We start from the raw sequence: 12,673 nt of genomic DNA, 5'->3' as shown, positions 1-12,673 counted from the left end.
CCTCAGTCAAAGCACGGCTTGGGGCTGACAGTTTTAATGGTCCTAGGGGGCGCTATTTCAGAAAATAGGCCACGCCCACAAACTTCAGCTGTCCAATTCTATTAGGGGTCAGAGTAGGATCACTCATCAGAAATTGTGTGGCGATGTCACAATGATTGAAGAAATGAGAGACAAACGTATTTCCATGGCGTGATGGCGAATTTCGCCATGCTCCCAAAGCCCCGCCTTTATTCGAAACCTGCCAGTACTATAGACCAAGTGACCTCAACTTGTCTGCTGCTATTTGCCAGTGATTGCTGGTGATTGGTTAAAAGGAGTCCAATAGGGAGCTGTGAAAAAAAGAGTGGCGTGGCGACAGGTCAAAGTTTGAGGCTTAGCCACGCCCACACCTTTATACTTATTTAAAATCCGTAGGTTGAATTTTTTCCCCTTTGTCTTAAGAGTCTATAGCAGAAGTTTGAAGGTGATTGTTGAAAAGGGCAATGGTGTAACACTCTCCAAACAACGTGTGCGAAAACCACTAAATCGACTACTTGGACCAAAATGGCCGACTTCCTGTGCGACTTTGCACTTGGCTCCAAGAGACTTTTTTGTAGGACCGGAGACACCACATTAGTGTACCAGATTTCGTACTCCTCAGTCAAAGCATGGCTAGGGGCTGACAGTTTTAATGGTCCTAGAGGGCGCCATTTCAGAAAATAGGCCACGCCCACAAACTACAGCTGTCCAAATCTATTGGGGGTCAGACTAGGATCACTCACCAGACATTTTGTGGCGATGGCACGATAATTGAAGAAATGAGAGGCAAACGTATTGCCATGGCGTGATGGTGAATTTTGCCATGCTCCCAAAGCCCCGCCTTTTTTCAAAACCTGCCAGTACTGGAGACTAAGTGACCTCAACTAGTCAGCTGCTATTCGCCAGAGATTGCTGGCGATTGGGTAAAAGGAGTCCAATAGGTAGCTGTGAAAAAAAGAGTGGCGTGGTGACAGGTCAAAGTTTGAGGCTTAGCCACGCCCACACCTTTATACTTATTTAAAATCCGACGGTTGAATTTTTTCCTTTATGTCTTAAGAGTCTATAGCAGAAGTTTGAAGGCGATTGGTGAAAAGGGCGATGGAGCATCACTCTCCAAACAACGTGTGCGAAAACCACTAAATCGAGTACTTGGACCAAAATGGCCGACTTCCTGTGCGACTTTGCACTTGGCTCCAAGAGACTTTTTTGTAGGTCCTGAGACACCACATTAGTGTGCCAAATTTCATAATCCTCAGTCAAAGCATGACTTGGGGCTGACAGTTTTAATGGTCCTAGGGGGCGCTATTTCAGAAAATAGGCCACGCCTACCGGATGTTCACATCACATTTTGTGGGGGGCTGAACTAGGATCACTCCCAAGAGGTTTTGTGGCGATATCTCTAGAAATGACGAAATGGGAGGCAAACGTAAGGCCTAAGCGGTACGCCTGACTTCGCCGCGCCGCCACAGCCCCGCCTTCTGGAGAAAACTCCCATAAAGTGACGCCAAGCAACCCCAACTTGTCTTCAGTTACCAGCTACAAATTTGGGGTGATTATTGGAAAGGGCGAATTTTGGAAAATTTCCCAGTAAATCTTGACCTTTTAAGTCCTGAGGGGGCGGGGCTTATGTGACATCATCAATCGACCATTCATTTGTCTTCGGAGGGCGACGACGATTGTCCTTAGAACATTTCTTTAACTGTAATTCTTTCATTTATGAATCTATAGCAATTTGAATTTTTTTGGCGAGTGCTCGAAATTTGAGGCCTGGTCCCGCCCCTTCAGTATTTACGAAAAGTCAATTTTATTGTCTCATTTTAATCGTCCATCGCTTCTGTTCGATCGCACACTATTTTTGAGACGATCGTGCGAAAAATGACCAAACTGTTCAACCAAATATAGACCCTAGAAATGGCCAAAACGGGGTCAAAATGGCCACTTTAGTCCAAAATGGCCGACTTCCTGTTTGATATTGACCATGGGTGCAAGAGGCTTTTCTGTGCGTATTGTTGAGTTCTACAAGTGTACCAAATTTCATCACTCTACTATGAAAAAAGGTCAAAGCGGAGGGGTATTTTTAATTTTCCAGGGGGCGCTGTTGAAACATTTTTTTACCAACTTTCACGTTGCCAGTGAAATACGTAAATTTCACGCACTTTCTATATTGGGCCAGAATTTGGTGACTTTTTGGATATGCTAAGACCCCCTAAAGGCCATCCAAAGACGCGGAAGAAAAAAAAAGAAAGAAAGAAAGAAAGAAAGAAAGAAAGAAAAAAAAAATAATAAACGGAGCAGATACAATAGGCCTTCGCAGCTTCACTGCTCGGGCCTAATAAACGGAGCAAAAACAAGAGGCCTTCGCAGCGCTTTCGCTGCTCGGGCCTAATAATAAACGGAGCAGATACAATAGGCCTTCGCAGCTTCACTGCTCGGGCCTAATTAAAGCTGCAAGCAGCGTCGTTCGGCCCTCGCAGCGAAGCTGCTCGCCCTCCTTCCGCACCCCCTCCGCTCCATCCCCGACGCTCTCCAAACCCGGCTCCGCGCATCTCCATCCTGGCCGGCAGCCGAGGGCACCAGGGCATTCCTGGCGGAACAGAAAGTCAGCCACCCCGACACAGGAAACAGTAAAAAGCCTCCTCGTCCACACCTCACCCTGACTCAGCATCCCTTCTGAGCCCACCATTACATGTCTCACCACTAGGAGATACTCTATCTTTACCACACTGGTGATGTGATGTTCAGTCTCGGGCAAATCGGAGGCTGTTTGTGGAAGTAACAGTCAAACGTAAGGTCACAGCGTCATGCCAGAAATCGCCATGGCATCAAAGTCCCTCACTTTCTAAAAAGCTATCAGATCTGAATGGTCATTACAACATCATGAAGACAGTGCATGACCTTAGTGTCATCTTGACTAAATTAGAGGGGACAAATATGGGCAGTTCACCATAAAACAATAGACTTCCTGTAGTCAGGGGGCGGGGCTTAGGTGATGTCAGCTGTCCACATTGTCACTGTCTTCAGATGTGGTCAGTGATCACATAGACAAAGTATGAAATTGATCTGATCATGCACATGGGAGTTGTTAAGTCAAATAAGGTAATGGCGACTGGTCAAAGTTTGAGGCATAGCCACGCCCACACCTTTATACTTATTTAAATCCGACGGTTGAATTGTTTCCTCTATGTCTTAAGAGTATATAGCAGAAGTTTGAAGGTGATCGGTGGAAAGGGCGAGGAGATATCATTCTCCAAATAACGTGTGCGAAAAACACTAAATTGAGTACTTGGACCAAAATGGCCGACCTCCTGTGCGACATTGAGCTTGGCTCCAAGAGACTTTTTTGTAGGTCCTGATACACTACATTAGTGTGCCAAATTTTGTGACCCTCAGTCAAAGCATGGCTTGGGGCTGACTGTTTTAATGGTCCTAGGGGGCGGTGTTTCAGAAAATAGGCCACGCCCACAAACTTCAGCTGTCCAATTCTATTAGGGGTCAGAGTAGGATCACTCATCAGAACTTGTGTGGCGATGTCACAATGACTGAAGAAATGAGAGACAAACGTATTTCCATGGCGTGATGGCAAATTTCGCCATGCTCCCAAAGCCCCGCCTTTATTCGAAACCTGCCAGTACTATAGACCAAGTGACCTCAACTTATCTGCTGCTATTTGCCAGTGATTGCTGGTGATTGGTTAAAAGGAGTCCAATAGGGAGCTGTGAAAAAAAGAGTGGCGTGGCGACAGGTCAAAGTTTGAGGCTTAGCCACGCCCACATCTTTATACTTATTTAAAATCCGACGGTTGAATTTTTTCATCTATGTCTTAAGAGTGTATAGCAGATGTTTGAAGGTGATTGTTGAAAAGGGTGATGGAGAATCCTTCTCCAAACAATGTGTGCGAAAACCACTAAATCGAGTACTTGGACCAAAATGGCCGACTTCCTGTGCGACTCTGCTCTTGTCTCCAAGAGACTTTTTTGTAGGGCCTGAGACACCACATTAGTGTACCAATTTTTGTACTCCTCAGTCAAAGCATGGCTTGTGGTTGGCAGTTTTATTGGCCCTAGGGGGCGCTATTTCAGAAAATAGGCCACGCCCACAAATTACAGCTGTCCAGTTCTATTGGGGGTCAGACTAGGATCACTCACCAGACATTTTGTGGCAATGGCACGATAATTGAAGAAATGAGAGGCAATCTTATTGCCATGGCGTGATGGCGAATTTCGCCATGCTCCCAAAGCCCCGCCTTTATTCGAAACCTGCCAGGACTAAAGACCAAGTGACCTCAACTTATCTGCTGCTATTTGCCAGTGATTGCTGGTGATTGGTTAAAAGGAGTCCAATAGGGAGCTGTGAAAAAAAGAGTGGCGTGGCGACAGGTCAACGTTTGAGGCTTAGCCACGCCCACACCTTTATACTTATTTAAAATCCGACGGTTGAATTTTTTCCTTTATGTCTTAAGAGTATATAGCAGAAGTTTGAAGGCGATTGGTGAAAAGGGCGATGGAGCATCACTCTCCAAACAACGTGTGCGAAAACCACTAAATCGAGTACTTGGACCAAAATGGCCGACTTCCTGTGCAACTTTGCACTTGGCTCCAAGAGACTTTTTTGTAGGTCCTGAGACACCACATTAGGAAACCAAATTTCGTACTCCTCAGTCAAAGCATGACTTGGGGCTGACAGTTTTAATGGTCCTAGGGGGCGCTATTTCAGAAAATAGGCCACGCCCACCGGATGTTCACATCACATTTTGTGGGGGGCCGAACTAGGATCACTCCCAAGAGGTTTTGTGGCGATATCTCTAGAAATGACGAAATGGGAGGCAAACGTAAGGCCACATTGGTACGCCTGACTTCGCCGCGCCGCCACAGCCCCGCCTTCTGCAGAAAACTCACATAAAGTGACGCCAAGCAACCCCAACTTGTCTTCAGTTACCTGCTACAAATTTGGGGTGATTAGTTGAAAGGGCGAATTTTGGAAAATTTCCCAGTAAAACTTGACCTTTTAAGGCCTGAGGGGGCGGGGCTTATGTGACATCATCAATCGACCATTCATTTGTCTTCGGGGGGCGATGCCGATTGTCCATGGATAATTACTTTAACTGTAATTCTTTCATTTATGAAATTAAAGCAATTTGAATTTTTTGGGCGAGTGCTTGAACTTTGAGGCCTGGCCCCGCCCCTTCATTATTTACGAAAAGTCAATTTTATTTATTTATTTGATTCATCCATCGCTTCTGTTCGATCGCACACTATTTTTGAGACAATCGTGCGAAAAATGACCAAACTGTTCAACCAAATGTAGACCCTAGAAATGGCCAAAACGGGGTCAAAATGGCCACTTTAGTCCAAAATGGTCGACTTCCTGTTTGATATTGACCATGGGTGCAAGAGGCTTTTCTGTGCGTATTGTTGAGTTCTACAAGTGTACCAAATTTCATCGATCTACTATGAAAAAAGGTCAAAGCAGAGGGGTATTTTTAATTTTCTAGGGGAAGCTGTCGAAACATTTTTTTACCAACTTTCACGGTGCCAGTGAAATACGTAAATTTCACGCACTTTCTATATTGGGCCAGAATTTGGTGAGTTTTTGGATATGCTAAGACCCCCTAAAGGCCACCCAAAGACGCGGAAGAAAAAAAAAAAAAAAAAAAAAGAAACGGAGCAGATACAATACGCCTTCGCAGCTTCACTGCTCGGGCCTAAAAATAAACGGAGCAGATACAATAGGCCTTCGCAGCGCTTCGCTGCTCGGGCCTAATAATAAACGGAGCAGATACAATAGGCCTTCGCAGCTTCACTGCTCGGGCCTAAATATCATTTCTATAGCGCGCCTCAAGATAAAAATCACGAGGTGCTTAACAAAAACCAAAAATATAAAAAAGCATTTAGAAAATGTTTAAAAATATATTTAACATGAGCAAAAATAGACAAAATGTGATTTAAAAGATGATAAGAAAGAGAGAGAGTGAACAGGAAAGAGGGAAACCAGTGGATCCTGAGGAAGGTGGAATAGGTGGGGAGAGCAGAATAAAGAGAGAGAGGTGAAGAAGGTCATACAAAAGCCAGCTTGAACAAGTGAGTCTTCAGCTGCTTTTTAAAGGAGACCACTGAGTCCACTGATCTCAGGCTCAGGGGGAGAGAGGTCCAGAGTCTGGGGGCCACAGCAGCAGATGATCTGTCACCTTTGACCTTTAGCCTGGCACTGCACAACCAGTAGGCTTTGGTCACTGGACCTCAGGGACCTGCTGGGGGTGTAGGGACTGAGAAGATCACCATTGTAAGATGATGCTTCTTAGGTGTGTTCTTGCTCTGTCGTGGTTCTAATTCCATGCTTTCGTTCTTTTTTAACACAGAAACAGTTTTGTTTACCTGTTTTGTAGCTACAGTTTCGCCGACAGCTGCCTGCGTCTTCAGGCTGACGCTGATGGTGGCGCGTCACTTCCTTCTCCGTTTATCTGCGGGCAGCAGAGAACACAGAAAGGAGTGCGAGAAAGAAACAAGTGGAAAACACACAAGAGCAGCAAAAGAAGAAGCAGAAAGTACAATAAAGAAGTCAGCCGTAACAGATCATTGCTTAAGAGAAAACCATATAATGGACTGGGACAACACAAGGATCATAACCACCGAACAACAAAAATACAAAAGATGGATCAAGGAAGCAATCGAGATAAGGAGACGTTGATGTGGGACCATGAACAGGGACGACGGAGTTTACACACTGGACCTCGCATGGGACTGCATCGTCGGAGAGGGGAGAGCGGGCAGTAGAGGGCGACAACGTCCTCTGCTGCCCGCAGATAAACGGAGAAGGAAGTGACGCGCCACCATCAGCGTCAGCCGTCGGCGAAACTGTAGCTACAAAACAGGTAAACAAAATTGTTTCAGTGTTTAAAAAGAACGAAAGCATGGAAGATGGTGCTTGTCCATGTAAGGCCCCATAGACCAGAACCAGGATCTTGAAATGAACCCTGAAGTTGACTGGCAGCCAGAGAAGCTGGAGGAGAAGCGGGGTGATGTGGGTGTGTTTGGAGGACTTGGTCAGAAGCCGAGCACAGGCATTCTGAACCACTTGTAGACGGTTCAGGGAGGTTCTGCTCAGACACGTGAAAAGAGAGTTACAGTAGTCTAAGCGTGAGGAGATGAAGGTGTGGAGAACTGTCTCAAGTTCAGAGCGGGACAGAATTTGACTCAGCTTAGCAACGTTCCTGAGATGGAAGAAGGAAGAGCCAACAAGAGAACTGACATGAGAATCCAGGGTGAGAGCTGGGTCAAAGGTCACACCAAGATTCCTGACGGAAGGTTTGGTGTGGGAAGCAAGCTGACCAAGAGAGTCTCTGACTTTGGGAACCAGCTTGTCTGGGGCACAGATGAGGATCTCAGTCTTATCTTCATTCAGCTGAAGAAAGCTCCCACCATCCAGGTTTTGCTAGAGTCTAGGCAGGTGTGTAACAGCTGCAGCTTAGACATCTCATGGGGCTTAAAGGAGATGTACAGTTGGATGTCATCTGCATAAAGAGAGAGATAAGAGGAGAACCACTCCAGAGCAGATCCTGATAGGCCTACCCAGTCTCTCAGCCTTTCCAGTAGCAGGTGATGGTCAACAGTGTCAAAGGCTGCAGTCAGGTCCAGCAGGACCAGAACAGAACAGTCCCCTGCATCACTGAGAGTCAGAAGGTCATTAGAGACCCTAAGAAGAGCTGTTTCAGTAGAATGAGCTCTACGAAAACCTGACTGGAAGCTATCATTGATGTTATGTTCATCAAGAGCAGCTGTGAGTTGTTTAGCCACAACCTTTTCCAAGATCTTGGAGATGAACGGAAGTTTAGAGATGGGTCTGAAGCTGCTATGGAGAGAGGGGTCGAGACTCGGTTTTTTAAGAAGCGGGTGGATTACAGCGTTCTTAAAGTAAACAGGGACCTGACCAGAAACCAGAGAAGCATTAATTATAGAGAGCACGCTGGGACCGATGGACTGAAAAGCACTTTTAAACAAAGATGAGGGTAAGATGTGGAGGGGGCATGCAGAGGTCTTCATAGAGTTAACTAGTTTGGTTAACTCAGGCAAAGAAACAGGAGCAAAGCTATCTAGGATGATGGGTCTGGTTGGAGTCAGGAGAGGCAGCGATAAGGCTGAAGGAGAGATGCTAGATCTAACCTTATTGACTTTGTCCACAAAGAAAGACAGAAAGTTCTCACAGTCTGCAACAGAGTGGATGGAGGCTGTAGGAGAGGCAGGAGAGACGATGCTGCTGATGGTGTTAAACAGCACCTTGGGGTTCCCTTTGCTCTGGGACACCAGGTTGGAGAAATAGGAAACCCTGGCGTCTGACTGCAGAGTTAAAGGATGTCAGAAGATCCTTTAGGTGCAGCAGATGGACGTGGAGATGGGTTTTCTTCCACAAGCGCTCAATTTTTCTGCATTGGCGCTTTAGGTTGCGAAGGCTGTCCTTAAACCAGGGAGTAGGGTTCACTGCAGGAACTGATCTGGTTCTGACAGGACAGATGTTGTCCAGAATGGGGAGGCAGTGCTCGTTAAACTGAGAAGTTAAGGAATCTGGGTCGTTCTCAGAAGAACAGGGTGGATCAAAAGCAGCAGAAAAATTGCTAGCTGTGCTCTCGTTAAGAAAACGAGAACTAACCATACGGCGAGCAGGAGGTGGGGACGCAGAAACTGACAAGTTAAAGAAAATGCAATGGTGATCTGAAATATAAACGTCCTCAGGACAAACACTGTCAGCATTTAGACTCAGGGTAAAAACAAGGTCTAGAGTGTGCCCCCTGGTGTGTGTGGGGCCAGAAACATGCTGGGTAAAGCTGAAGGAGTCCATAAGGCTGGAGAAATTCATGGCAAAGTGATCAGAGGGATCATCAACATGGATGTTAAAGTCACCAACAATCACCAGTCTGGACAGCTTCACAGTGGAGGATAGAAAGTCACTAAACTCCTGAAGGAAAGAACTGTTTGGACCAGGTGGACGACAGACCACAGCACAGTAGAACGGGTCCTTATGCCCAACTTTAATCAGCTGCATTTCAAAGGAAGCAAAGTGACCAGAGGTTGTAGAGCTACATGGAAGATGGTCTCTGAAAACAACAGCTAGGCCTCCACCACGACCAGAACCCCGGGGCTGGCTAAGAAAATAATAACCACTCGGGCAGAGATCAATCAGACCAGAATAATCAGATGTTTGCTGCCAAACTTCAGTCAGAAACAGAAAATCCAGGTTTTTAGACAGAATTAGATATTTGAGCAGGAAGGTTTTATTGTTAACAGAGCGGGTGTTTAATAGAGCCATGCTGAGTGAGGTGGAGGAATCAGAAACTACAGAAACAGCTGGAGTTAGTGGACGTAAATTAGCGGGGTTAGATCCATGGTGTTTATAAAAACCACTTATGGAGGTAACAGAAAGAGAAACCACTGAGAAATGAGGATAAACCGACCTTAAAAAACTTGGACGGATGAACTGCGCCGTAACGCGGCCTGGCGGGAATGCGGAAGTGGCGCTCAGGTCACCAAACAAAGGACAAGAAGCTAGAAGATCGCGCGGATGTATACCAGATAAACCATGCTTTAAGAGAAGTCTTATTCTCACCTGGATTCCTGCTCGTTTACCTCTTTTCCTCCGACGTTTTCCCGAGACCGGATAAACATAGCCGGAGGCAGGCAGCTCGGGACCGTCGTTTGGCTCCGGGCCGGTGCGCCACTCAGGAAAACAAAAAGGATGGTACGTCCTCGGTGCGTCTTGGGCGATCGTGAACGAACGGAAGGACAAAAGAGTCTGGCGATCATAGGAGATGGTAGCAGGGACACTACTGAAGAGGATCGCAGACAGGAGCAAGGTGGAAAAGAGGAGGTTAGTGGAGAAAAGTTTGAAAAAGTGGCCGGTGACTGCGGCTAAGCCAAGCACAGGCGCTATCTTGTTGCCGACCGGTAAACGCAAGTTCTGCGTATGGATCAATGAATAGTTTTATTTTGCTGAGCGTTGATGCGTGAACATCTTTCCAGGAACGAATACAGCCCTTTTAAGTTAAAATTCAGCATACCTTAATAACACCACTCATGCCATCTCTCACTTGTGACCTTGCTGGTGTGTGTGTTTGTGTGTCCATGCATGCCCTGCAGGAAGCAGCACTTCGCTGTAATAAGAAGTTTCCTACAGAGCTGGAAGATGGTGAAGAGCTGCTGAAACACCTGTTAGACTGGGCCTTTGGAGGCTTTCAACCATCTGGTCCAGCTGGATTCAAACCAGCCAATGGTATGAACCATTAATGAAGAAAGTAAAACATTGCAGAAGATGTCTGTCAGCCTGAAATATTTTTAAACTGTCTGATAAAATAAAATGCGTCATGGGGATTAACATTATATCCTGCTGCACCAGTTTGTGTTCAGTCACTGGTTTTGTTTTTGTGAAAGGAGAGGATGGAACATATAGGCCATATACCAACTGACTGTTTGACTCCTAATCACTTGTCAGGTAAGGAAATGACCAGGCCAGTGGTGAAGACGAAACTCGTCGGGAAAGTTGACTTGTTTACCAACCAGTCTGACCCAATGAAGAACAAGACCAAACTCAGCTCTGAGATGAACAACGCAGCTGCTGTGCCACTGAACAACCTGTCCTGTACTTCTTTCCAGTCGAAAACTGACAATAGAAACAAATTTGATCCTGAAAAAAAACGCTCCAAGTCACTGGAAAGAAAAGGGTCCAGGGGCACATTAAGTACAGAGATGGAGAAACATGGAAGTCTGGAGGAGGAGAAAGATGAGTGGGCCAAAGAGTGGGAGAAGATGAAGCCTGTGTCGGGAAGGAGATCAAGCAGAGGAAGTACGAGAGTAGGGAGAAGTCTTAAAAAGACATTTGGGCCATTTTATGGATTAGACGACGACATGTCGCCAGACTTTGTTCCATCCAAGAAAAAGAACTTTGTCAAAACCTACAATAAAGGGAGTCAGGCAACCAGTGTGTACACACAGCCTGACCAAAAGCTCAGAGGTAAGACACAGGAAGTTTTCTTATCTGGTTTCAAAAGCTACTAACACATGTTTTCATTAACCCTTGTTAACATGACACTTTCTCAGGGGTGTAATGGTACATGTATTTGGTTTTGCAGTTTGCGACAATCACATTCCCACACAAATGTGTATCTGTGTTGCCTTTTAGCCAGCAGCACAAGCAGAACTGTCCAAATTTAAGGGCTGCATCCTTCAAAGGACACAGTCTACCTAGTACAAGTAGGTGGGTGTCTGTACCAGATGCCAAGTCCTTCATTGACCAGGAAGACTGGAAATGAACAGCTGCGAAATCTGATGGTCTTAACTTGTTAAAACCCAGTAGAGTTAAAACTAGGAATGCTCGGCTTGTTTTTACTGATATACCAATATTGTGAAAGTCTTAAATTTCTGATAACAATATAAACCAATATAAAATAAGCAAAAAAAAAAGTTAACATTTTAGGCGGCAAATGTCTTCTGTCATGCATGCCTAAACAATATCAGTGAAAAATGACAACTAGTTCAATTTAAGCTAGTAATAGAAAAAGTGCCATGTTTATCTCCAGCATTATGTTGTCAGCTCCACAAGACTCCCTCGTGGGCCTAAAATCCTCAACTTATTGGTGTATTGATTTTAGGCCATATCACCCAGTCCTACTGTCCATAAATTTGTTATCTTTTTGTTAATACATTATTTTTGTTCAGTGCAAGATGTCGAACATATCCATAAAAGTTTTAAACCTTTCTCTCTCTCTTTCTGTCCATTTCTCTCTTTGTCACTGTCTCTGTTACTCACACTCTGGTCAAGCAGAGGCAAAGTCTGCTGTCTGGTTCAGAAGAGACACCAGTTTGGATACGACTGGGAAGCTGTGGGTTATTGTCTTTAGTTTGGCCACATTTATCTAACCAATGCAATCTTTTCCAGAGGAGACCATCCATAGGATCATGAACCTGAAACTGGACATTGAAGGTGAGGGTTTTGCCTTGAGAGTTCTCATTTTATTGGACCCAACAACCGGTCAGCTCTGGGTTTTGGATTAGATGAAGGGGCAAATTCTTGCCTGCCAAAAGTGACAAAAATTGTAGCTCCCCCCTCATCAACTAGATGCTGTATCCAGAAAGGAGCAAGTTCCCATTGACTCCCATGTCAAAAATTCCAACCACATAGGAATAGACATGTTAACAGCCTGCTACATAAAACAACTTTAGGTTTATTAAGTCAAGTTTTCTGTCTTAACAAAAGGAGGGCAGTTAATTTTTTATGTTTTAGTTTTTTGGAACTTTTCTGTTTAGGTGTAATAAAAGCCAAAAATTATTAATATATAGGGTTGTGTCCATTTCATTGATATGTAGCAGATAAGCCATCCCCCAGCTAGCTCCAAGGAGGGCCTCAGCTTTGGCCTCCTGTTAGAAGTGTTACAACCTAGAAGGCAGAGAATAGCAGAGTCATTCACCCACCCCCCAGTCTGATTTCTAGCAGTGTTTGGTTATTGGACTTCTGTGCTTGGCATTGATTGTCCATAATGAACACCATATTCAAGCATAAAGGTGTCCATATGTGCTCTTGGCACCAGGATACCTTTGGCCGCATCTCAGTGATAGACTTATATGTCGTCTCATCTGATCTGTGGCTGCATGTCTTGGACACTCGGGTAAAGAGA

The 12,673-nt window shown here is 45.2% G+C and overlaps 1 protein-coding gene across 2 annotated transcripts in view; it reads left to right on the top strand.

Annotated features, from left to right (window-relative positions):
* The window catches only part of LOC107390569 (DNA (cytosine-5)-methyltransferase 3B), a 133,733-nt gene that overhangs the window by 54,091 nt on the left and 66,969 nt on the right, over positions 1-12,673 (top strand). For both annotated transcript variants that reach the window (XM_054745607.2, XM_054745606.2), the window contains exons 10-12: positions 10,143-10,275; positions 10,495-11,013; positions 11,938-11,982. In XM_054745607.2, coding sequence (XP_054601582.1) covers positions 10,143-10,275; positions 10,495-11,013; positions 11,938-11,982 — 697 coding nt within the window. The remainder of the gene's footprint in view (positions 1-10,142; positions 10,276-10,494; positions 11,014-11,937; positions 11,983-12,673) is intronic.

The sequence above is a fragment of the Nothobranchius furzeri genome, chromosome 10, assembly GCF_043380555.1.
Source record: "Nothobranchius furzeri strain GRZ-AD chromosome 10, NfurGRZ-RIMD1, whole genome shotgun sequence".
NCBI lineage: Eukaryota > Metazoa > Chordata > Actinopteri > Cyprinodontiformes > Nothobranchiidae > Nothobranchius > Nothobranchius furzeri.
Note: the sequence above shows the minus strand (reverse complement) of the source record. Positions and strands in the feature narration are given on the sequence as shown.